General features: G+C 39.1%; 1 protein-coding gene across 15 annotated transcripts in view; it reads left to right on the forward strand.

Annotated features, from left to right (window-relative positions):
- RAI14 (retinoic acid induced 14) overlaps nucleotides 1-27,254 on the forward strand; it is a 92,873-nt gene that overhangs the window by 7,279 nt on the left and 58,340 nt on the right. For 10 of the 15 annotated variants that reach the window (XM_004937176.5, XM_040656513.2, XM_040656515.2 and 7 more), the window contains exon 2: nucleotides 3,593-3,686. In XM_004937176.5, the coding sequence (XP_004937233.1) occupies nucleotides 3,651-3,686 (36 nt within the window). In that variant the 5' untranslated portion in view covers nucleotides 3,593-3,650. Of the gene's footprint in view, nucleotides 1-3,592; nucleotides 3,687-4,966; nucleotides 5,097-8,420; nucleotides 15,654-27,254 lie in introns of those variants that run through there. The other 5 variants (XM_015277507.3, XM_015277508.3, XM_015277509.3 and 2 more) reach the window with 2 other exon arrangements.

A 27,254-nucleotide genomic window follows, 5' to 3' on the forward strand; every position in this document is an offset into this window, starting at 1 on the left:
AGGTTCCTCCCAGAAAGAATTCAGCTTTGCATCTCTTCTGAGCATGCATCTATAAGGAGCTACCATCTCTCTTATCGCCCCGAAGTTGAGTACTTTATTTCCATGGAAGCTATAACAAATATTTTGTTCATGGGAGAAAAAAGTGGTGAGGGGGAGGGAACGGGAAAGACAGCTTATAGCAGACAGTGATCTGACAGTAAGTATGCAATAAGAGATCTGTTATTGATTCCCAGTGCAGTGTTTGGTTCTATTTTATTAAATGTTGTAATTGAACTTTATTTTATTTTTTATTTTTTTAGTCAGGTAAGTGTAACTTCTAATTTTAAAAACACCTGCTAAGTTTGTGTTTTGTTGGATATTGCCTGATGTTTCTCAGCTTTTGAAGTCTCACTTGATCTTCTTCCCCTAGAGGTTTTTCTGGTGGGCTGTATAAAGAAGGCCAGCTAACTCTAATGGCATTGTCTTGTCTGTACTGTGCTGTTTCTAGTCTTTGTGATGCCCATAATCCTTGGTAGTACTAGAGAATGAGTTAGGAGATTATTGGGCTCTTGCTGGGGTTCAGGCTCATTTCCAATGCAAGTCATGACAGCTGTTCTATAGTTTCACACTTTCTCCAAAATTTGAATAGGTATAGCAGATTTGTTCAACTCAGGAAAAAGCTAAGAAATAGTCAATCCAGGGTATGAAAAGCTCTGACAATTTTTTTCCTTCCCTTTTGCATCCTAAAGAATTAGACAAAATACTGCAATCTAATCTTCCTTATTCTCATACCTTGAGATGAAAAGCAAGAGCTTACAGTAAAGCACTTTCATATACATGGAAGCAGTTAGGAATCTGATGCTACTTTAGAATGATTATTTAATTAGACTTAGAGTCATATAATTAGAGTTAATAATGTTTTAACAGCCTACAGAATTATCCCATCAAAATAACCCGTTGAGGTCTGTATTCTGTGGGAAACCTATTTGTGTGTATGTAGTACAGGGGATTTTTTGTTTGGTTCTTTTTTGTTGTTGTTTTTTTAAAGAAATGTGCTTGTGTGTGTCTTAAATGGCTGTCAATTAAGTATGAGGTTGAGCTAAATTACATGTTTACTTAGTGTTAATTCTTCTTTCTGAATGGTGCTCAGTGTTGTGCTTTGTGGAAGGGTTTTTATATACTTTACCAGGAGTGAACAATGAAGTTTCATTTTAAAACCTCTCTCATAGTCAAGGGAGCATGTAGAACGTAGCAGTGTGTTTTCATAACAGTAAGGGACTTTCTCTAAAGGAAAGTGAGTTTCAGTTATTTAATATCAAACTGTAATTAAAAGTTTCCAAATAAGGATGCAACACACCAGTAACCCCAGTAACCCACCTATCTAATGACCTGATAGAATTTGTGCTGTAGTCCTCTTTTTTAGTTATTTATCAGTTAGGCTTATTGTATTTATTTATTTAATTTTTTTCCGAGGGTGGAGGGAGGAAGTTTATACAGCTGAACACCCTTTACTTTAAACTCTTCCTTCAGCAAGATTTTTGTACAGCTGCTAACCTTTGTAGATCAGATGGATCGATTGGCTCTTCCAGTAAGCATACTGTGAAACTAGGAAGCTGGAACATTTTTTGTATAGATCTCTTTTTCCTGTCCTTAAGTATGTTTCTCTTCCATTAAGCTTTTCTACTGTGGTCTAGGCATAAACACATTGCCCCGCTACTTTACTGTGTCTTTCACCATTTACATTTACCTTGGGTTGTTACATACTACAGTTTCCCAGGAGTTGGCTCTGGGGCCTGTCCTGTTCAGTATCTTTATTGATGACCGGGATGGGGCCATTGATCCCAGGTGACACCAAACTGGGAGGACATGTCAATCTGTCTGAAGGTAAGAAGGCCCTACAGAGTGATCTGGACAAGCTGGGTCACTAGGCTGAGGCCAGTGGGACAAAGTTCAACAAGACCAAGTGCTGGATTCTGCACTTTGGCCACAACATCCCCAGGCAATGCTTGGGGCAGAGAGGCTGGAAAGCTGCGTAGAGGAAGTGGACCTGGGGGTGTTGGTCGACGTTCGACTGAACATGAGCCAGCAGTGTGCCCAGGTGGCCAAGAAGGCCAATGGCATCCTGTTTTGTATCAGAAATAGTGTTGCCATCAGGAGCAGGAGGTGATCATCAATCTGTACTCAGTCCTGGTGAAGTTGCACCTCAAGCACTGTGTTCAGTTTTCGGTCTGTCACTACAAGAAAAACATTTCAATGTTTTGAAGCATGTTCAGAGAAGAGCAACAAAGCTGGTGAGGGGTCTGGAGCACAGGTCTTACAGGGAGCAGCTGAAGGAACTGGAATTGTTTTTTTTTAGTTTGGAGGAGAGGAGGTTCAGGTGAGACTTTGTAGCACTTGAGGTTGGCCTCTTCTCACATGTAACTAGCAATAGGAGTAGAGGGAATGGCCTCAAGTTGTGCTGGGGTAGTTCAGAATGGAGTGTACCTGGAGGTGTTTGTGAAACATTTAGATGTGGTACTAAGGGACATGGTTTAGTGGGAAATACTGTGATAGGTGGACAGTTGGACTGGATGATCTTGGAGCTCTTTTCCAACCTTGGTGATTCTGTGATTCCTTAGGAAACTTTGCTCTAGGTACAGATTCCTTACTTCCCTGTAAAATCTTGCAGATTGTCTGTAATGTTGGTTGTATGTGTTTGTATAACTGCTGCTTTTCTTCATTTGAAAGGGATGAAGGAGAAACTTGGTTTGTTTGTGATAGTGCATTCTCAAATTGAAAACAGTTGTGGTTTCTCAAATGCAGAATTGCACAGAATTTCAGAATTGTAGGGGTTGGGAGAAACCTCAGGATATCATCTAGTCCAGCCCTTGCTAAAGCAGGCTCTGTAGAGTACATTGCACAGAAGAACATGTAGGTAGGTTTTGAATATCTCCAGAAAAGGAGACTCTGCAGTCTCTCTGGATGCCTGTTCCTGTGCTCTGTCTCCCTCATGGTGAAGAAGTTTTTCTTGCATACACATAGGGTTCCTTGCAGGAAGGAGCATAAGAGAAATCCTCTAGTGATTAACCCTCTTCTTGCTTAGATGGATCCATCTGTTATATTGTGTTGAGCTGCGCTACTATGTGTCATATATGGTTTACCTGTTAGTTTTGAATTAGTGGTTAAATGTGTACATGTACTACTAGCTATTAGAGAAGTATAGTTGTAGGATTGTGAATCTTTAATTGAATGACTTTGAACATCCATCTTTCTGATTTTACCATTTTATAAATGGCTGCCTTGATGTTAATATTAAAACAGACTGTGAGCAGAGAGGTGCTACATGTATGAACATGTCAGTGATCTGCTTATAGCAAGAGGTAGCTAGTATAATGTGACGCACATTTGAGTTTTTGCTAAAGGCTCCTCTTGTTTTTCTGTGGTCAGATTTAGGCTTGCTTTTAAGTTTGGAAATACAGAACATGTCTCTTAGCAAGTTGTTAATCTTTGTTAGAGCTTGAGGGCTAAACCCTTGAAGGGTGATACATGTGTGTAAATTCAATTCAGATTTGTCTGCCTGTGTGCTGAATGATATCAAGTTGGAATCTTCTTTTTTTTTTTTTTTTTCCCTTAGATATTGAAGAAGGATAAAAATAACTTCTCAAAGGTTTTGAAGATTGAATGTAACCAGGATGAAGAGCTTAAAAGCAAAGTTCAGGAAGAGTGACGTAAGTATTTCTACTGAGTTTGACTGCTGGTTTCCATGCTGGAAACAAGTTCTTCACTCCCACCTTGATAAGGCCGCAGGTTAATGAATTACAGAGAGGAGCAACTTTTTCCAAGCACAAAGGCATTAGCTGGGTATCGTACATAGTAGGCTGTTCTGAAATGCAGTTCTGTGTTATGTAAAGTATTTCACTACCTTGCTTCCTTCTTAGAATTACTAAATCAGGCATATATGCATGGGGCCTGTAAATTTTCTGTTAGATTGTGCTCACGCGCTGATTCAAACTTCATCCCAGGTGCAGGATTGAGCCTAGTTACTGCCCAGTTGTGTTTCAGTCTAAGTATAAAACCATTCTTATCAGTGTGATGTTTGAGCATGTAACAAAAGGTCTCCTTATCCTGTGGCAGGTTTTTTTTTTTTTTTTTTTTTTTTGTCAGCAAAAGCACAAGAACCAGCTGTGCAATTAGAGGAATATGTGGTTTATCAATCCCAGTGTGACAGGAGTGGATGCAAGGCTTGATTAGTGAGGACAGCAGATGTAAATGTGGCAGTCTGTCTTACAGGAGACTCCTCAAAACTGTGTTTAGAGAGACAGTAGTGGGCACATCACATGTTGTGTATTGCTAATGATAGTATCAATAGCGACCCAAGCTCGAAATTGAACAATGTGATCCTTTGGATCAGTGGGACTGCTATAGTCCAGTTCTGTACTTGTCTTCCTATTGTTACTCATTCCAACTTCTTGCTGTATACTCGTGTTGATGCCCATGTGATAGTGCAGTGTGCAGTCAATGAAATAAATGATTTTCAAGAACTTACGTAGAGTTTCTAACAAAAATTCATGAAGAATGTGATGTTTCATCTTTCAGAGCAGCAGAGAAGTTGTAGAAAGAAAGGATGTATTGTTTTTATGCCAGATTCCCACAGAATTCTAGAGCAGCTGTGTTTGGTGAAGATTCATTAGGTTCAAAAGTGGAGCTTCTTTAGAGTGATTGGTATTTAGGAAAATCACCACACACTGCAGTCAGGAGCAGTGCAAGCTGTTCTTTGGTGCAAAGATGGTCTCCTACTATGTTGTCAAAGTGGTCTCTCTATTCTAGTGGTCTCAGCTTGTAATGCACTTCAGTAGCTATGAAGAAGGAACAGGTGCTGTTGCAGTGTGATATGTAGGTATGACGATTGCCACTTACAAAGTCGTTGAGCTGCAAGTTAGTATTTGTTGCTGGTAGTTCTTGTACTGGCATACTAATAGTAGCGCTGTTGTTTGAACTACTTCTTTAGATAAACAAGAGCTCTTCCTACGAGGACCAACTTTGTAGCCAAGCTCAATATGTCAACCAACCTTTGGGAGCAGCGTGAAACACTTAACTTTAGGCATGTTTTACTTCTGCTGATGACCAAGCCAACTCAGGTGATGGCGCAGCGTCTTGTGCTGGTTTGCAGCAAATGAGCATGTCATGAGTCTTTGTGTCTTGTCTAACTGAGTATGCCTCTTAGTCTACAACTGCTTATTTGGTGGTCAGAAATTGTTGCCATTGTGATGAGTAGCAACAGTCACTGTTTCAGTTAGCCCAGCAATAGTTGAAACTTCCTTTAAGCATCTGCTTGAGTAATGAGAGCAGTCCTTTTGCTAATGTATGGACATTCTTGGTATTATGGAAATGAGGTGTGCCTGTGTGTTTGAATGACTTCATTCGCACTGTTATGCTGGTTGGCTGCACTGCTGCCCTAGAGCAAAGGCTAAGTGACATGAATATGATGCAACTACATCTTGCTGTAGCTGGTCCACCCACTGTTATTCAACTGTTTCTCTTATTCCTTACTCACCAGGCCTTGTCTGCTTAATCCCCACCTTTTCCCCCAAAACCAGGGGAGGTCTAAAAGTAATTGCTGTTTTGGTACTACTTCTGTCTACCATCTTGAGACAAAGTTGCAAAGTTGACCACAAAGGATTTTTCAGATACCTAATAGTTAGATACCTAGCTCTAAGAGATCAGTAGCATAAACTCGAGAGGATCTGATGTTCTCTGTGTTGAAGCCAAACCTTAAGGGCATAGTTCAAAACAGCTAACTGGAGCTGTTGTGTGTTTTGTGCATGATAACCAAGGAAAATTATCCTTCTTTTTAGTTTCCATATGCTTCCCATAGTTATAATTCAGGAGGAAAAGGAGGTAGTTTTAGTGGGAATTATTCTCATTTGTATCTCAATTTATAAAATGTGGTAACTGCTTTCAGGATAAGGATAAGAGGAAAGTCAGCAGGGGTGGAGGGGCTCGTTCTCATTCCACCTCCCATACTGGAAGAAGTCTTTAATGTCTTATTAGCTAGAACTGGAAATGTCTTGGCGGAGGGAATGGTACCTTTCCTTTTAGCCTCACTTGTTTGCATTAAATAAATAGGAAGAAGGGGAGGAGTAGCAATAAGTCTTCAAGGTATGTATGGGAGACAGGGGTTAGTCAAACAATTCTCCAGCTGATAACATAAAGCTGTATCCTAAAATAAAGATTGGGTAGGCAGCTTCACTGATGCATTAAAATTCTCTAGGCTGTTTTGAAGTGAGTGGATTGAAAGTGGGCACAACTGCTGGTATTCATGCGTATATTAGCTGTCTCTCTGCAGAGGTTTGCTATGGTGCTATGCCTACACCATTCTTGAAGCTTCAAAAGAGCCAGCCCTGCTCCCTCTTCTATTGTCTCTGCCCTTCTGGCTTTAAAGATACCTGACTCTCAATGAGAGATTCAGTAAGTCAGTTCAGGATCATAAAGTGATGGAAAATTACTTTGTGGGTTTGGTTTTAGCTGATCTAGCTGCTTAACTTGCTGTTGTGTCTCACTGTAGGCCAGCCCTGAGAGGAATGGTGAAACTGGGGAGGAGCAGTACTTCTTTCTGCAGCTGTTTTCATGGTTTAGCTGTGTTGTCAGATCACACCTTCAGATTTCTGGCATAAAAAGCTCTGGGCTGGACGTGCCAGCAGTGGAGTTCCAGGAACATACGCATATATAACGCTGCAAATTCTGAAATTTATCAAAATTGGTGTAGTTTGCATCTGAGGGAGGGGAGCAAGACTTATCTTCTGGCTTTGTGATTCGTGTTTTTGCTATTCAGCTTCCCTGAACCTTACCTGATTCACTGTTTCTGTGCATAGGTAGCTCTGTTAACCACAGACTCTTTTTTTCCCTTGACACATTTAACTGCAGCAAAATCCTTCCTAGGGGTGACTGTTGCCATGTGAACATGTGTATTTGAAGTGGAGGAGTGAGATTTAGTGCTCTGTCATGAATGAGTTTTTCAAAGTATGATGTGTGGTTACAGGAGAATGTACGTACCCTAGAAATCTGAACAGGATGCCTAAGTGGAATAAATACTGAGACTAGAAAGTAAGTAGTGAATACTTGAAATATCTGTAGACAAAATGATAGAAATTACACTTGCATCTTGATGAAGAATTATGCTATTTTTCTGTCCAAGGACCTATATTTTCTCCACTCTTTCTTCACTTCATTGCTCCTGATTGTCAGACTAAAATCTACTGTTGGTAGCATCTAAAAGCAGACTAAATTGTTGCAAGACACCTATTTTATGTAACACTTAGAAAAAGTGGTGTGATATGAGAAGGAGCTATCACTTGAGAACTTACATTTATTTACAGACTGTCAGTAGGAATTTTATCTGTAGGAGTAGGCTGTCTGTAGGAATATTACACAGTAGAGAATACTTGTCTGTAGGGATTAAGACTGAAGCTCTTCAGCGTTTCTGCTCAGAGAAGTAGAATGTGAAATAATCCAATTAAAACTAGTGCTACCCATCTGATCGGGCCTCGTAATTGTAGTTAACATTTGTGATTTCAACACCTTCATTAATAATTAGTTTGTGGCCTGACTTCAAAAACAACTAGAACCTGCAACAGGCAGATGAGGGTCAAGTAGATTTTCAAATGCACGAACAAATCAAACCTGTTTTGTCTGTTTCTTAAATATGACAAGATGCTCATCTACATTTTTAGGCACTTAAATACATTTAAGTATCTAGTTCTTCGACACTAAGATACTGTAGGAACCTAAGTGATTTAGGTGATGTATTTTTTAACTGTGTTCATAATAATTCTAGAAAAAAAAATGTGTGAAATTTGATTAGGGCTGGATTGATTTCACTCTTGACTTATATCAGTTGGAAAGTAACTGAAAAGTTTTAGGACCATATTCTGGGAATGCTGAAGACCATCAGAAAACCATTTCTTGCAATTTGACAACTGATTAATTTTCTACTTATTGTTAGGCTATTGACTGGGCAAGAGGAAAATTAGAATTGGGATGTAATTCTGAATGCTTTTAATAGTGAAGAATTAAATTATTAGAATTTCTTGAAATTTTAAAAATTGACTGTGTGACTGAGTAGAAAAATTAGCTATTGTCAGAAGCAGAGGCAAGACAGGCGGGATTTCCCAGTGCTAATTGCCAGCTCAAACTTCTGGTATTTCTGGAAATGCCTATTTGTTGTGCTATCAAATGTGGGAGGAAAAGTTTTCTGCTCTTATGGAAATTTCTTCTTTTTGGCCTGTAGTGTAGTGATTGTTCCATAAATCTCAAAATAACGAGGCAGTTACGTACATTGCTGTGCAAAATATCTCACTCTTAACCTAGAGGCTATGCCAATTAAGGCTTGGCACTTTTTTAATGCCTAATGTTTTAACTAGTAAGTTCCTATTCAACAATTTTTGAAGTACAAAATACTTTGTGGGGGTCTGGAACTGAAAGGTTACTGTGATACATTCCACTGAAATCACTGTGCTCCCATGTGCTCTGGAGTAAGTGTGTGGGAGAACAAAATTTGGGTGGGGTAACTTTAAATGAGATTCTGCTCTATTATTTTTAAACGGTCCTTACATTCTTTTATCCTCTGAACACTACAAGTATCCTAAAAAGGAATATGGAATTGTTGAAAACTGCAGTATCCACCCTGTGATCATGTGCTACCTCCAGTTGAGGTAATTGTGACTAAAAAAAACCCAAAAAGCATTCAGAACTAGTAGAACAGCAGTGCTTTCTGATCACTCTCCCCAGTTATTTAGAAAATAAACTTCTGAAACTTGCTTTTGCAAGTGTAGTGTCTTGCATCTGGGCAAGAACAATGCCAGGTACCAGTATAGCTTGAGGATTGACCTGTTGGAGAGCAGCATAGAGGAAAGGGACTTGGGGGTACTGGTGGACAACAGGATGACCATGAGCCAGCACTGTGCCCTTATGGACAAGAAGGCCAATGGCATCCTGGGGTCTATTAGAAGGGATGTGGTTAGTAGGTCAAGAGAGATTGTTGTCCCCCTCTACTCTGCCTTGGTGAGACTACATCTGGAATATTGTGTTCAGTTCTGGGCCTCTCAGTTCAAGAAGGACAGGGAATTGTTTGAGAGAATCTAGCACAGAACCATAAAGATGATTAAAGGAGTGGAGCATCTCCCTTATGAGGAAAGGCTGAGGGAGCCGGGTCTCTTTAGCTTGGAGAGGAGGACACTGAGAGGTGACCTCATTGATGTTTATAAGATTGAGTGTCAGGAGGATGGAGCCAGATTGAGTATCAGGAGGTTGAGTGTCAGGAGATTGAGTGTCAGGAGGATGGAGCCAGGCTCTTCTCAGTGACATCCAGTGATAGGACAAGGGGCAATGGGTTCAAGCTGGAACACAGGAGGTACCACATGAATATGAGAAAAAACTTCTTCCATAGTAAGTGTAACAAGACACTGAAACAGGCTGCCCAGAGAGGTTGTGGGGTCTCCTTCTTTGGAGAGACTCAAAACCCACCTGGACACATTCCTGTGTGACCTGGTCTAGGTGTTCCTGCTCTGGTAGGAGGATTGGACTAGATGGTCTTTTGAGGTCCCTTCCAATCCCTGACATTCTGTATTCTGTGATTTGTCTAGGTGTCCTGGGAGTCCACTATACAGTATGTAGGTTGAGCCTTAATTTCAGGGTTGCATAGGAAATTCTCAACCACCTCCTCCTGCAAAGATAAAACTTATCTTTCTCTCTCTCTTATAGTGTCTCCTGCTTCTGCATTTCTCTGTCTGTAGTTAACAGCTCAACCATCCACCACATTTTCAGCTTGGGAGCTGTTTGGCTTCATGCCTCCTGTTCTGGACAGTATGCAGCTCTGCTCTAGTGAGCCTGCTCTCCCAAAGAAAGCTTAAGTGTTTGTGCAGAAAAGAGGTCAAATGTACTTGAGTCCTTCTGTATACGGAGTAAAACATGCTGCCTGTTGCAGCAGGCTCACATCTTACCATCACATAGTGTCTTCTGGTTGGGATGGAAAGAAAAGGGAGTAGATCAAGTAAGTGCTGTATTGTGTGTTAGAAATAATGGTAGAGCATGATTTGGAGTTGGCTGGCTTTGAATAAACAGTTCTTTCCTAGATCAGGATTACAGTCTGGAGTGTAGTAGAGGATGTTCTAGATGGGTTCCCAGATGAGTTTTTTCAGTCTATAGAAAAATGTCTCATCAGCTACAAATTCATGATTGCTTTGGTGCTGGTCCTTTGTCTGTTAAGCATGCATTGTTCAATCATAGATTGGGCTGATCATGTACAGTTGCAATCCTGATCACTTAGCCTCAGTATTGTTGTATGGCGAATACCACTGATAAATCCACTGTTGGAAGTCAGAAGAAGCTCCAGGGCTAAAGGAGTGTCAAACCTGCAGGGCTGACCTCACCCATCTGATTCTTGGTTCTCTGTCCTGTTGGTAGTGCATCATGCTCATCTGCGCTCTACTTTCCACAACTTCATTATGTACCATAATCACTCTCTGAAATTATTGATATATATTTCCTTCACTGCTTTCCTTTTGACTTCCACCTTCACCCGTGCTTGTGCCCCAGTATTGTGGGGAAAAAAAAAAATCTTCCCTTATTATTGGCCCTGGTGTCATATTCTTACCAGCACTTACTGACATGGTGCTGGTGATTCTCATGTAATTATAGGGTAGAGCAAGGTGTCTCCTTTTCCAGGTGTCTATCTGGGTCTCTGAATTTTGTCCAAGGCTTCTCCCTGCTTGCTCTCTCTCTCTTGTTTAGAGCTGGAGCAAAGGCTAGAGGCTTTGTGAACAGAAACGTTGATTGGCCTCAAATACTGACCTGCCCTGCTCGTCTGAGCAGCGCGTGGCCAGCTAAGCACTTTGCAGCTATGTTCTGCTCATTCCAGAATGGCTGGAATGGCCATCTTTATTGATTCACTCATTAACAAGAGCATGTGTAAAACCTTTGTGGAGATGAAGAGAAAAATTTCCATTGAAAGAAAGAAAGAAAGAAAGGTTTCAGTGGAGTTAAATCCTGTAGCAATATACAACATTGTGTTAGAATGTGAAACTGGCCAGTTTAATTGCCATATCATGGCAAACTTGAGTACCCAAACTAAGCACCATGAGGTGAGGGTGGTTAGGAAGTTGCAAGGCAAATTGTCTTTTTTAAAAAACATTTATTGCAGCAAGAAAGGAATTTTTGCTGTGTAGAAACATGTCTTTTGTGTCCCTTTAAACAGTGCACAACAGTTCAAAGGCTTCAGTTTGGAGGAGTTGCAAAAAAGCAATTGTTCTTTTTTTTTCTTTTTCATTTATTTGTTTATCTTATGCAAGATTTAAATATTAAGTAAAACAAAAATAGGAAATAGCTATCTGTGTGTTCTTACTGAGGTACATTATATATATGCTCTTCTTTTTTGGCACTAGTTGTACCTAGCCTGATTTTAACAACAACAAAAAAATCTGTTCAGCTGTCAGTTGAAACGCATGTAAAAGGATTTTATGAGTGGTCTCCTCTTCATGTCTGAAGTGTTGTGTCATGTCTTACTAAGTATTGGAAGCTTGCAGTGGTACTGATTCTCACAAAAGATACAAAGGATTACAATTTGAAAAGACATTATCTACAGAAACATGCTGCTAAATTTGATGTGTATCGAGGAGTGCTTTGTAAAGACAAAATAGCGGAGCTGAAGAATGTGTCTACCATCTCAACAAAATCTTAGGAAAAAAAAGGTAAAACTCAAACACACTGTCATAAAGCTACTTATGTGATAGCAAATCTGATTGCAAAAAAATTGAAACTATTTACTGATGGTGAGTTTATTAAGCAGTGTTTGGAAAGTGTGGCATATATAATTTGTCCTGACTAAAACCAAAACAAAACCAGATGTTTTGAAAGCCAGTTTGTCTCATCAAAATGTCACCAGGTGAACTGGAGTAGTAGAAAAATCTATCGGAAGAAATTTGAAGAGTAAAGCTGCCAATTTCAAATGGTATGCTTTGGTGCTAAATGGAGATACTGGTGCTACAGGTATGGCTCAACTTGCCATTTTCATTAGGGGTACTGATGATGAATATAATGTCACTGATGAAATGACTGCTTTGGTGCCTCTGAAAGACACAAGTAAATCTCTTGATATTCATGAAGCAGTAAAAATTACATTAAAGTGATTTTCTTTAACCTTTGTCAAGATTTCTGGTATAGTTACTGATGGTGCCCCAGCAGTGGTTGGTAAGAAAGAGGGACCTAAAAATTAATAGAGGACAGTGCAATTGCCACTACCACTTTGATGAAATATCACTGCATGGTACATCAGGAAAGTTTCTGTGTGAAAGCCTTAAAAATGGATAATGTTATGCAAATTGTCATCAAAGCTGTGATCTTCATAAAGTCCAAGGAACTGAATCATAGAATCATCAAGGTTGGAAAAGACCTACACCATCATCCAATCCAACTGTCTGCCAGTTCCTTAAGTTCCAGGAGTTCCTTAAAAGAATGGATGCTGATCATGGGGCATCATTTACTTTTCTGAAGGAATGTGGCTAAGTTAAGGTAAAATGCTAAAAAGACTTTATGATTTGTGAAATGAAATCAAGACTTTCATGGAAACAAAAGGAAAATCTGTGCCAAAATGTGAAGATGAAAAATGGTTCACACATTTAGCACTTTTGATGGATTTTATCATTCATTTAAATGAGTTAAAAATGTGCCTCCAAGGTGAAAATCAACTTCTCTGTGCTATGTTTCAAACCATAACAGCATTCAAAATGAAACTTAAATTATGGCAAGCTCAAGTTACAGCAAATAATTTCATGCGTTTTAATATTTTGGCTAAACACAGTCCTGTGAACAGTGAAAAATATGCAGTCTTGCTTTCCATTCTGATAAAGTAATTTGAGAATAGGTTTCAAGAATTCTGAAAAAATCATCAATTTCTTGGTATCTTTGTGACTTGATTTTCAGTTCACAATAAATACATTGCATGCACATTTTCAAATGGAATGTATAATGTTTCAATCAGAGTTTCAGCTCAAAGGAAAAACTGATCACATCTCTTTACCAGACTTTTATAAGACTCGTCTAAGCAGAAAAAAGTATCCCTTTTCGTGATCACACCTTATTCATGTCATTGTTTTTGACAGTGCATACATTTGTGAGTGACTATTTTCAAGGATGAATCACAGGAAGAGTAATATTTCATCAAAAATCTCAGATGAACACCGTGAAAGCTCATTGACAACTGCAACCACTTCCACTGAATGAGACACTGATTTGTTAGTTTCACGAAAACAAGGTCAAATACCCCACTAGATTCATGTTTTTGTTGCTGTTTAAGTTTTAATAAAACATATATAAAAATTAAGGTTTTTTTTTTTACTTGTATAAATTAAGTCAATTATGTATTCTACATGCGGCCCAAGACAGTTTCTCTTCTCTCAGGCCAAAAAGATTGGACACCAATGGGCTAGCCTCAGGCAAAGCTATGGTGTCTTTGTCCACCTGTTAGCAGCATAGCTGCCTGGATTTCTGGAGTTATTACTACACAGGTATTTAAGGATCTCTCTAATTTTTACTTTTATTTTTGATTTTTATTTCTTGATCTAGACCATCTAGAAGTGGTTGTAGAGCTTAAGCTTTTTAGAGTACTCTTGAACATGTTTGTGATTGAATACTTTTAACTACGGCTGCAGGATGTCTTTTATCTCTTTGACTCATAGTAAGAGAAGAGCATGTGAATAAAGACTATATTTTATTTGTTAAATGTTTACCTTCAAGTGTTCTGAAGTATAAACCTCTTTCTGTTCTGCTCTTGTGTAGCACCTAACACAGGTGCTATTTGATGATATTTGGGTTTAGGAAGGTGACCTAACTTGCAGAACAATCCAAAACTCAAGCTTAACTCACTGCTGTACAGCTATCTGGGGAGTCTCATTCCCCAGACGTGCTGCTTATCTTAGATGCAATATACAGTTAACTGTCTAGAAAACTTGTATACTACAGGTGATGACAGAAGCCAAGGTCATTTTGTAACTTCTCAAACAATGTGGTTACTAGTGCTTATGTATGTGTCTGATATACCTATTTTGCTCTGTTTGCAGGTGTGTGCTTTTCTTTCATCTTTGCTTCTTTTACTGTGCGTGGTTGAAACCTCTTAGGAATCCTTTGGGAACTTCTCTGCTTATCCAGAGACTGAAATAGAGCCCTTTCAAGTCAGATAGCAGACTTCAGTCTACTTGACTGAGCTTTGAATGAAGAACCAAAATGTTGTCTTTGTTGAAGCAAATGGTGAGGCTTCAGTAAGGTCTGGAATTCCCTTGATTCTAGCATAGGAATATGTTTACCTATTAAGAATACCCAGTGTGACAAGTTATCCTTTAGTGACTTCTTTGTGAGGGCTGTTTTTCTGTTGTTATTTTGCTTCAGGGGGTGATTATTTGTGATCCAACATGAATCTGTTCAATAGGAACAACAGCAACCTCTCACTGACCTTGTGCTCATGATGTGAATCATGGATCTATAAATTATGAATTTGTCAGAAGTCTAAATGAAGTGCACCATTTGAGATGTAGGAATGTACATACATTTGAGATGGAGAATTGTACATAAGCACCAGTGTGAGCTTGTGGAGTGCTAGTCAGTGCACTGCTTGAAAGAAGTTTTATTGCATGCCCCAATAGCAAATAGGTTGCTGTGTTTTTGAAGGAGAGAAAACTGTAGCATAAAATCAACCTTGTTAGCCACTAAGGTGTATGGCAGGCCAGCGATGGGAAGCTAGTGCAGTGTCAGATTCATACCTTCAATTGTTTTACCTTTGTTGCTTCTTGTCAATGTGCATTTAAACATCAGGGGAAAACATTGTGTAGCAGTGCAATTCAGTTGGGGACAATGATTTGTGAGTACATTTATAAAAACAATTTAATTTGGAGGTTGGGTTTTAAATGCATTTGAAACATGGGTTGACTAAGTTATTTCTGTGTATTTATCAAGTGAGGAAGCTGGATATTTTTTTCTATAACTTCTGGCTAAGGACAGTTGAATGGTGTTGTGTGCTTATGCTTTCTGTTCCTGCTTGAGAAGGCCGCAAGTTTCAGCTATCTTAGAGTGTGTCTTAAGTGCATTTACTGGAACAGTGATAGCATGCTCAAGGGTGGGATTTTTATGGATTTCTTTTTGCCCACCCATTTATGTTCCTGTCCCACTTGGTACACCGAGTGGTACAAAGCCTGTTGCTCTTTGCTTTTGCTGGATTTCTCACAGTTATCACCTGTGTCAATGTGTGATGACGATTACAAGCAGCAGTTATGCACCCTTGCAGTTATGTCGGATTGATGTGGCAAACAGGACTGCCAAGTGCTAAACAGCAACAAAGCTTCCCTAGGCTTGATGTTGTGCAGGTCTCTTTTTGCAGCAGTTAACACTACTACTTAATGCATATGTTGTTTGCCGGTAAACTTGAAGTTGCTCAGAGTGTTTTGGTTTTGTTATTCTTAATGTTGGTTCCTTGTTTGCAAGCCAGGTCTCGCTTCAACTGGATTGCTGTGCTGGTTATTTTGCATGCTGTGCTTTCAAGAAGAAGGTTGCCTTATACGTGTTTGCAAGGAACGTCAGATTGTCACAGCAAAAATTTCTTGATCGTTTGCTGTAGTTGTGTATGTCAGCTATCTCCATTAACTCAGAAGATGGTAAGATGCTTGAAATCTGGTGAAGGCTGGATTTGTTGTGTTTGTGAGTAGTGTTGCTAGATCATTTGAGGTAGAAAGTCATTTATATAATGCTGGCTAAACTGTAACATGGTGAATGAGATGTGGCAAATGTAAGCACTGTGTGGGGGAAAATGGCTACAGTGGAGTTTTTTGCAAGCCTGTTGAAGGGTGACTATCAGTTTGTGTTGTATTGAATATGACCTTGGGTTAGTGTATAGTACATTTCTTCTTATTTTAAAATGTGGGTGCTTGCTCTGTTGTTATACATGAGGTGATAACCACCAAACTCCCCCCTTTTTTTCTTTTTTCTTTTTTTTTCTTTCTTCTTTTTTTTTTTTTTTTTTAATTTGGGGGAACATGAGGCTATTCTGTGGCTGTAGCAGCTTATTTCCAGGCTCTTGTCCTTCAATGTCACATTGCGTGGTTTTGGGCAAGCAAGCAACTGTGGCTGTTTTAGTCTACAAAATGCGTAATATCTACTTTGGATAGCTGTACCATCTTTTTGAAGAGAAGGCATTAAGAGAAGGCATCCAGTCTGTGATTTTTCTGATGAAATAAAATGGAAGAACATTTGGTAAGTAGTCTTCAGGGAGCAGGAGGGGAAGTTTAGTGAGCTAACATATAGCTGAAATGTACTTGGCATTCACTGATGTTTTCTCTTCTGGTAGCATAAGAATGTAATCGTTCTGCCATGGTGTATTTTTCGCAGTCCATGCAAGGGAGTTTCTGTATCTGGAGTATAGATTTATAATCTCCTTTGGCTTTTTGGTGGGGCTTTTTTTTTGTTTTGGTTTGGTTTTTTTTTTTGTTTTTGTTTTTTTGTTTTTGTTTTTTTTTTCCAAATGTTTCCTGAAATCTTTAATAAGATCAAGTCACTTTATGATTTAACCTTGAAATGTAAGTTTCTACTTTCCTGCAGTGGTTACTCAGGTTGTGCCTCTCTAAGCTAAGAGCAGAAAAAAAGCTTCTGCTACCCAGAAATGAAGCATAAAATATTTGCTTAATGACAGATTTTTAGTTGATCTTCTGCAATAGTGATTCTTGGATTCATTCACCTCTTTCATCTCCTGGGTAACTCTTGTAGATTTAACGGTTGTTTTCAATGCATCGTTTTCATTTTCTTAGGTTTATGTTTCTATTTTTTAACAGTAATTGCTGTTGTTTTCCTGTTTTGCCAGGTTTGCCTCTTTGATCTGCAAATTACACATGTATTGCTTAGTAGTTTCAGTTTTATGAATGTAGAATTGTCAGTTCTCTGTACATACAGCAAACACAACTATGAAATTTCATTATTTGACATAAGCAATGAAAACAAACCAAGTTTAAGTTCTTTGTTCATGCACTGAAGGCAGCTGTAAAATTTAGTACAGCCTCCTTGAGAGGAGGTGAATGGGGGCTGTAAGTGTTGCTGTCAGGACTCACTTAAGCTCCTAGGCGAACAGCATGTGAACCCAAGCTAGTGTAGTAGAGGAAGGAAAGATTAGATGAACAACTCAACTCCTCAATTTGCAGTGCAGGTTTTTGTGTAGGTACTTGTTATTTCACTTTTACATATTTAGGCTGAGGGAGGAGGTGAGTAAGAATATTTTTGTGGGGTAATTGTGTTCGATAACAAAGTAATTGCACAGTGCTCAAATGCTGTGGAAACATGGGGGCTGCACAAACTCTCTTGAGACAACCAGTTTCTACCTTGTCCAGCTTTATTTCTGTCTTAGCTCTACATAGCTTTAGACTTCATAGCCTATCTTGACTTTGATATGTCTGCTGCTGTTACTGTAAACTTCTTTATCTTGAGTTTCCTGCTTTTAAAATAGGTTAGTAATCTGAAGTGCTGCCGCTGACACTACCAGAGATTTGGTCTTCCTTGCATGGCACTTTGAATTTCTCCCGGACACGTGTGATAGGACTGCTTGCGTGTTTTACATTCATACTTCCATCAGTAGAATTCAAAAGGATGATTGTAAGTACGTATCCAAATGCAAGGTCTTGCACCTGGGTTGAAGCAACTCTCATTACCAATACAAGCTGAGGAATGAAAGGATTGAGCATAGCCCTGCTGAAAAAGACCTGGGGGTTCTGGTGGATGGGAAGCTGGACATGAGCCAGTAGTGTGCCCTTGCAGCCCAGAAAGCCAAACATATCCTGGACTGCCCTAAAAGAAGCGTGGTCAGCAGGGCAAGGGAGGTGATCCTGCCCCGCTGCTCTGTGCTGGTGAGGCCTCACCTGCAATACTGCATCCAGATGTGGAGTTCTCAGTACAGGAGAGACACAGACCTGTTGGAATGCATCCAGAGGAGGGCCACAGAATTGGTGGAACACCTCTCCTACAAGGACAGGCTGAGAGAGCTGGGTCTCTTTAGTCTTGAGAAGAGAAGGCTGTGAGGTGACCTGATAGCAGCCTTTCAGTATCTAAAGGGGAGCTACAGGAAAAAAGGGGGCAACTCTTTAGTAGGGTCTGTGGTGACAGAACAAAGGGAAATGGCTTCAAGCCCAGAGAGGATAAATTTAGGTTGGATATAGAGAAAGACTCCTTTACAGTGAGGATGGTGAGGCACTGGGACACGTTACCTAGTGTTTTGGCTGATACCCCATCCCTGGAAACTTTCAAGGTGAGGTGGGATAAGGCCCTGGGAAGCCTGATCTGTCTGTGCATGTCCCTGTTCATTGCAGGGGATTTGAACTAGATGGCCTTCAGAGGTCTCTTCCAACTCTAAGGATTCTATGATTCCATGATTCTAAGTATGGAAGCCATCACTGACCATGATTATAAAATCTCCTTAGTGATCTTTTCTAAAAAGTAGAGAACTGTGTTCCTGGTGACAAAATGCTTAGGACCTTGTAGAATAAAGTTTTTTGCATCTTAATCAGTTGTTTTCAGTTAGCGCTCCCAGTTCCTATCAATGCATGATCACAGTCTAATCTGAAACGCCCCCTGTGTTTTCAGCATGTGTGGGATTTTAGATGAATTGTTAGTTTTCACACAAACAGCTGAAATGCATCCTCTTTTCAAGTATGTTTGAGTAATCCATAGTGATTAAGCAAAACAAGTAGGAAAGAATGTGATCTTGCTATATTCCATGATTGTAATGACCCCTTTGAAATAAATCAGTTGTCAGAAGACTCATGTCTGCATATGCACATGGCATAGCTGCAGACAGGAAATGCCCTAGTCTGTTGACCTTGTCTCCTAGGGAAAATCAAAGCTCTCATTAAATTTAACAAAAAAGAAAGAAGAAACCAAAACCAACTTGTCTTAGTTGGAGACAAAGGGAATTGTATGTATAATTTCTTTCTTTCTTTTTTTTTTTGTTTTCTGTATATGAATGTGTATTCTGATAATTAAATTGCTTGCTTTTTTTTTTTTCTATGCAGCTGAAAAGAGTGAGGTCAGATGTACTTTCTTAGGGCTCTATTACAATCCACAAGGATGTGGAGGAAATGGTCTAAAGGAATGCCAAGAAACCCCTATTCCCTAACCAATTTCCTTGTCATATTTTAACCAGCTTTATTTCACATTGAATGCTTCAGCTCCTGTGAGCATTTCTGTGTTTAGAAGATGGGTAGATTTCAATGTGTTCTTAAATTACATCACTCAAATTCTTTTGCCTGAAGTTTAAAAAAGAAAACTGACTAGATTTTAATACATCTATATGCAGACCAGGTGTGGAGAAAATGAAATGTTGATTTCATAATCTTTGATCTTTTAGAAGCTTTGGGAATGATATCTTATTAATAACAAGAAATGGTGCTAGTTTAATGCAGCAAGAATATTCATCTCTGTGCCTAGTTATTACCACTGGTCTCAGGAATTTACAGCTTGAATTTATGCAGTACAAGTCCCATTTACTCACTTTATTCCATGAATTCTATTTTTTATGTTTCTTGCTAGGTTTTTCTTCAAAGTAATCTGATAGTTTTAAAATTCTTTCAAAGAAATTTTAAACAGAAGAACACAAATCAAATATTGCAAAATTCATGCTTTTACGAACTATTAAAAACAAGCAACAACAACAACATAGAAACCAAAACAAAACACTGCATTCCTCTGTTAAGTGTTTCTCTACTACGTTTTTATTTCCTTTCTGCCTTATCACCCTCATAGAATCATAGAATAGTTTGGGTTGGAAGGGACCTTTAAGATCCCCCAGTTCCAACCCCCTGCTGTAGGCAGGGACGCCTCCATCTAGATGAGGTTGCTCAGAGCCCCATCCAGCCTGGCCTTGAATGCTTCCAGGGAGGGGGCATCCACAACCTTACTGGGCAACCTGTTCCAGTGCATCACCATCCTCTGGGGTGATCATTACACGGTGACACTGATTAAGCTGAAGGTTCAAGCTTCCAGAGTCAGGCCAGAGAAGAAGACAATTTTTGTCTTGCAGCATGTTAAAGCCAGGGCCCATACTGGTTTGAAGACTGCCAATCTTTGTTAGACTGTTGTTTCATACCCACCAAATAGTCAGCCTTCTGACTTCCATCTGTGTGAACCGATGAAAGATGGGTTATGTGGGCAACATTTTCCTAGCAATGGTGCTGTCATAGCAGCTGTGAAGTAGTTGGTCACCTCTGCTGGTGCAGATTTTTACAAATGCAGCATGCAGACTCTTATTCATCACTGGTGAAAATGCATAGCTAATGGTGGTGACTGTGTTGAAAGAGAGTGTTCTGTAGCTGGGAATTTGCTCTAGGAGATACTGTTGTTATGTTTTTAGTATCTGCTGTAGTTTGTATGGAAATAAATAAGAGGCATTTGGAGTGACCTACTGATCTATTGTCTGGCTTATAAGGCAAATATTTCAAATACTCACTACCTTTTCCAGAATGCTTCCATGCTTCCACGCAGAGTTCAAGGATAAACCAGAAATGTACTGAATTCCTTCACGGTATATTTTATATAATCTCATCTCTTCATGAGTTTTTTCAAACACACATGTGTAAGCATAAGTTTCAAAACTAACCTACTGCTTATCTTAAAATATCCTTAAATAGTCACATTAGAAATTATCGTGTACTCCTACAAACTTGAATATGAGCCCAAGATGTATGAAGTATGGCAAAGCTAGATAAACTAGCTTTTGTAGTATTGGTACACATTCAGGAGTTTAAACTTAGTAATGTTTTGCTCCTGTCTTATTCAGAAGATAAAGTTGTAACTTCTTTTTTTGTATCTCTTAGACACCTTTTTTTTTTGGCTTTCCGGAGTTCAGCAGCTTTACTGACTGCCTGACTTAGATGAGCTGCCTTAACAGTGTTTACAGAAGTCCAAAATATTTGTACAACAGTAATTATTAAGGAGAACTGGGAGATCTGGTTGTGAAATCCAACACCTTTAACAATAGTGTTGAATGCTTGAGTGGAAGGCATGTAATACACTAAGAATCTACAGTTAGGACTGAGTACCTGCTACGGACATCAAAACCGTGGTTGTTGAATGCTCTTAACTCATTAGGCACGTGGGCAGGACCTTGTAATGAAATTAAAGGATCTTCAATCTTTCTGATACTCATTTTAGTTCTATACTCACTATTTTCCGTGCTACTAATCCTTATCAAAGCTGTGATTTGTGGAAGCTTTGAGTTGTATGGGAGACTCCAAGAACATTTGGTGTTACATCAGTCTCTCCCCCACATTTCTGTTCAGTTTTCTGTGTGCTTCAAGTGCTGTTTTGGTGAAGGGGAAGACATTGAAAGAGGAAGCAATCTACAGCCTTTCAATCTGCTTCAGGACTGCTCTAGCAAAATCTGCTTGAATCGTCTCATCTGAATCTCCAGCAGTACTTGTCTCCTACAGGGAGACAAGGTCGGTTCAGTCTTTTTCCCCTCTCCTCCTCCCCCCTCCCTCCTAAATCAAACAAACAAACAAGCAAAAAACACCAAAACTGAGACATTTGAGATAGTTTTTCACAACTAAGCCCTGGAGAACGGTTTTTGGTTGAAAGAAAAACAAACAAAAACCAAATTAAAAGAAAATACATGCATTGACACAAAGCCTGAGTTTTATTTAAAATAGAATAGTAGTATCTTGCACAGGCATGAATATCATCCATATTCTGTTTCTTGTTTTCTCTTCGGCTGATTATGGGTGGAGTTCTGAAATATTTCAAGCTAACTCCAAAAGACACTGACTTGGGAGAGAGCTACCATCAGGCTGGGCTTCCATTGTCCTAATGTAGCTTTGAGGATATTTTTGGCATTTCTTCATGTGGCTTTTTTATGCTGCTCTTGAGACACTGTGCTTACCAATAGACCTTAATTGTTACTGTAATTAAAAGCATCATTACTAAGCTGTGCCGCCTTTCCTCTTTCCATATTCCTTTGCTTATTATGTATCTGTAACGCAGCAAGCTAATATTGACCCTGGATCTTAATATGCTTGGTGGTGTTATTTTTGTTCTTCTTTCTTGTCCTTACAGTTTGAGTTCTACTCTTGCAACGTTTTGTTCTAAAATAAAAGCTACATTTCTCTCTTGTAAGATACCAAGTGCTTTTCATCATACCTAAAGGAGATGCTGTATGTTTTGTTGAGCAGCGGGTGAACATAATTTGCATTATGCAGACTTGCTGAGAACATTAATAAATTCCAATCAATGAAGTTGATGAAAGACACACTTTATCTGTTTCTGGCAAGAATTATTGTGCATCTAATTAGTCCCAACTTTAGACCATGTCATTTCAGGAACAAAGTTAATTACAATGTTCTTAGTCTTTGTTACAAGAAAGCCTAGTGATGGGGAGAATCAGCAGTTGATGTTAATTTGTGTTCTCTTAACGCTTAGCTGTCTCAGTCTTTTTGTATGTAAGCTTGCCAGACCTGCAATGTACTGCAGTTGCTGGGGAGAACATAATTTCAACTGATGAGAATGACAGGGAGAGAATATTATTTCCAGTAGTTGAAAGCAGTACAGTTAACTGTCTAGTGTTCGTGCAGTTCTCTATCTTCAGTGACACAATAGAGAGCGTGTTTTTTAAGGCAGCTAATTAAATGATTTTGTGTGAGTGCTGCTTTTGGTATGTAAGACCAAAACCTGTTCCTTCAGAGATTTCCCATAGCTTCCTCCTAAATTCAACAGTTTAAACTGGGTGTGTCCAGTATGGCCTGCAGGCCATGTGTGGCCCAAGACAGCCAGTAATGCCACCTCACAAGACTAAACTTTCACCATTATTATTTGATTTTTAGGAATGTTTTTCATGAGTTGATTGCACGTAGCTTGAGCATGGACTTGCATAGGTGGCAGCAGAACTGTGGAGGGGATGGTGCAGTGTTAACTTTACCTCTCATGCCTGACATACACTCAGTCAGATCAAAACGTGTGTGTGTTGCACATAAATGTTCTTGTGCCACTTGGTGAGTATAACAGTGATTATTGATAATAATATTGCAACCTACCTACGTGTGTGTGCCTGTGAAGACGTGTTTTTTGTTATTAAGCAGGCATGTAAGTTTTCTTATTGAATTATTAACTTGAGCAAATATAAATTTGCCAGAAAATAACCAATCAATAAGACTGTATACAGACTAATAGAGTATTGTCTGCTAATAACAAGAATGGGTTTGCAATCAGATGTTCACCTCAAGTTAAAAAATGATCACATCTCTTTACTAGTCTTTTATGAACCCTATGTTACCAGAGAAAAATATTTCTCAGTTCATAGTCATGCCTTATTTGTGTAATCGCTTTTTGGCAGTATGTATGTTTATGACCAACTGTTTTCAAAGATCTGACATAGGAATAGCAAAATTTCGTCAAAAATCTCTGATGAATGCTTTGAGAACTCACTAGTTGCAGCCACTGCCATTGAATGAGACATCGATGCATTAGTTTCACAAAACCAAGACCAAATAATAAATACATTAAACTAGTGGGATGTGGGTTTTTTTTTTAACATTTTAAGAAAAAAAAAAAATAGAAGTTTTTTATATAATTCAACTATAGTGTATATTTTGTATGTGGCGTAGGCAAGCCAACCTTGGATACTCATGATTTAAACCTTCTTTCTCAGTACAGTCTATTTGATTTACATTGTAAGTATGACTACATATTCTGTAAAAGCTGTAAAAGAGTAAGGCAGTCCTTTAAAGAAACACCAAATGAACATTTTGCAATATTTCTTGAGATTGAGCAAAGTCAATGTTAGCTTTCTTAAATTTCACATGACCCTTCAGGAGCAACAGAACTGGTGAAGCCTGGCCTACCTGTCTAGTTGTTTTGTATTCCTTCTCTACTTTATCGCAGTGCTTGTGGTTTTTCCACTCTGATCTTCAGTGTCTGTCCTTTCTGCTCTTTCTCAAGCATACACGCAGAGACAGCTCTGCAGTGTCCTTCCATGTGCCTGCTGGATGTCAAGCGGTGCCAAATTGCTAAAACAGTGCATTTAACTGTTGGTGTTTGTCGGATCATACGGCTTAACTTGTACTGCAGCTCTTGGTGGAAGCTGTATTATTCCTGTTCGTATAATCATTGTTTTTCATGAACTTTATGTGAGCATATTTATCTTGGACGGTGCTTCCTAGCTGTAAATAACCTTAGAGTAAGTATACTGGTGTAGAATGACTGCATAAACATCTTTTTCTGAATGAGATGGAAACCACATCAAATTGAAAACTTTTACAAAATAGTTGTGAAACAAGAACAGGACCTTCAAACCTTTACTTTTAAGTTTACTCAAGCTAGCCATAGCAAGGACTATAAGCTTCTCAGACACTTGGTCATGAATACCATCTGTGCTAGCAGAAAGCTACCAGCTGGGTCCAGTTCTTAAAGCTGTCGATTTATATTTAGGAATGGGGATGTGGTTTCTGTCTATGCTAAATAAACTTGTAAGGAAATATGATTCCGCTCTGTAAAATAGATGGAACACTGAAAATAACGTTGCGTTGAACTTGTTTAATAAAACTACTTAAAATAGCTGTTTTGGAGACTATCTACTTGGGAAAGGATCTACCTATATTTGAGAATCTGAGAGTGAGCATGAGTAGTTTGTTCTCAGTATGGCTTTGTGCAATAGCATTTTCAACCATAACTGGGGCCCTTACAAGTTAGGATAATATGAACTCTAACATGTGTCTAATGGTGTGGTTTCTTGTAAAATGAATACATCTCAATCTTCTGCTGCTTTGCTGTATATTTTTCTGCCTGACATCTTCCATGGTATGTTTATGGGTGTATCTTCTATCCAAAGGAATGATGATGTTCTGTTAGTGTCATTGTTTTGAGAACTTAGATGGCACATCGCTCATCCTATTTTTTGCTACTCTTACAGCATTCATGCAGACAAGAAATAAGAGGATAGGGTATTGTGTTACGTGGATTTTTCTGTTTTGCCCATTGAGGATGGAGACTACTGACTCTCTTATGTCTGAACATCAAGTCTCTCACATACAAACCAGTGAGAGGCTTTCAGGAATGCTGGCTGGCTAATGTCTGCTTTGTCTGAATTCCTACCTCCTCTAATCCATCTGAGCAGCAAAGGTTTTAACAGAAAAAAAGAGTTGGAAGTGGTTTGTTTCAGGAAACTTTGGCTAAAAACAGAAAGTGATTAGATAGCTCACTTGTGAAACCTGTATGTTCTTTACAGGAGGTAGGCATAGCATTCTTTCTGATTTCCTCAAGAACTTCTCCTGCAAGCCTGTTACCTGAACAGGATGCTGTAGTAACAGCCAAGATACGCTGCTCTTTTAGTGTCAGACTTATTCCTGAGTCTTACACAAATATGTAGATGAGGGTTAGACAACTTTTGCAACACAAATTCTGCTGGAGATAGCTTGGGAAATACTCTGCCTGTGAGAATGAGCTCTTCTCGGTCTTGTTTTCTCTCCCTTAGCTTCCCATCTGTCTTTTGAAGAGACGTGCAAGTAAGATGTTCTACTACATGGTATTGAAAATGGTGTTGTTCATATGTGGTAACCTGCATAATTTTTCTCCCTCAAGTACACATATGGATCTAAGCATTGGAAAAAGATTGTTTAGGCAGAATAAAACAGCTATGAGATGAGGTGCAAAGAGATTTTGGCACTATTCTGCAATGAGTTGTTGGGACTTGCAATTAAGTGCATCAAACCACAGTCTGCATAGCTTTGAGGAACAGAACACAGCTGTGATACCATCTCATTTGAGCTGTACTGTTTCTGCCCGTGTTTCAATAGTGCAGTTGTTTTGTGAGCTGTGCTCTGGAATGGTATAGAGCATGTGATTGCCCATTGAGTCATCTATGTCAGTGCAAATACTGCAGCAGGAGAGCATGTTCTAAAGCAAATGTTGAAAACTTGCTTTCAGTGGTAAAAGCAAGATTTCTTAATCAGTTGGTTGCGTCTTCATTAGTACACTTAAATGCCTGACACACTGTAAAAATAAGACTGTACAGACTTCTGTAATGTAAAGCTGAGTTCACAAGGAAAAGCTGTTTTCCATTTTTATCTGAAATATGAACTCTGCTTTACATTCCTGACCTGTAACAGAGCTATTCCAAAAACATGCTTTTTGTCCACTGGAGCAGCATGTGTTGAATTAAAATGGCCCATTCTGCAGTGCAGACCTTTCAATTTTCAACAGACACGAACTTCTGCAAGGGGGTGAAAGTTCGGCGGGAGAAGGGGACTTAGCTCAGAAACTATGAACAGAAATATGTTCCTTTCCAACTGTCTGTTCTTCAGAGCATTCTCACTAAAATTAAAGCCAGAAAGAATTTCAAAACATTTTTTTGTTGAGGAGAACTTGATGCCTATCTGAATTTTTAGAATATAGGTCATGAATTAAGAGCCATCTTATGTTTGCATGAAAAATGCACTTTTGAAGGCTGAACTGTATATAAAAGATAAAGGTAAGTAACTGTCTTTCTTAGCCTTGGTGTGCCAGCCTAGAGCAAGGAGAACGTTCTGCAAACAGTTCTTTCTATTGAAAATGCTGAAATTCTTTGCAACTTGCAGACAGTATTTTCTGCAAGTTATGTGCATGTTAAACTAGTTAAATCAGGCTTCTGCTGTATCTGTTGCTCACTACTTGACTGGCTCTGTTCCAAGCAGAAACTGATCCATTTGCATAATGGGGTGTAAAACTCTTGCTGATGCCTTCTGGTTGCAGCTTTCTATAGCTCAGGGGTTGTGTGGCCTAAGTGGTAGCTGTTGTAGCAATAAATGTAAAAATTTTTCTGTATTTCTGAATATCTTAAGGGTGGGGAATTTGATGGGGAATTTGATGGGGAAGTCTTGTGCAAGTACCTGAGGTCTGAGTTTTGGGTGATGAATGACTATGGTTGAGTGGTGGAAAACTCTACTGAGCTTCTGCAAAGAAGACCCTCAGGTTTTATTTGCACAAATGTCCTGATCATGATATGTATGTTACAGTAACAATTCCATGTGTCACCAAGGCATTGGAGATGCCACGTAACACATTGTACATCCTCAGGCAAGTCTTGTCAAGCATGAGAGTGTTATGTTGTGTGAAATACTATTAATAGAGGACACATCTCTGAAAGGATCTAGAAGTTCTGTTTGACATCTCTGGGTGCAGGATTAAAGCAACGTGGTGGAGCCATCTGTTTTCCTAGGATATGACTTATGCTGGAACTGACTTATGACAGCAAGAGG

The sequence above is a fragment of the Gallus gallus genome, chromosome Z (genome assembly GCF_016699485.2).
Source record: "Gallus gallus isolate bGalGal1 chromosome Z, bGalGal1.mat.broiler.GRCg7b, whole genome shotgun sequence".
Taxonomy (NCBI): domain Eukaryota; kingdom Metazoa; phylum Chordata; class Aves; order Galliformes; family Phasianidae; genus Gallus; species Gallus gallus.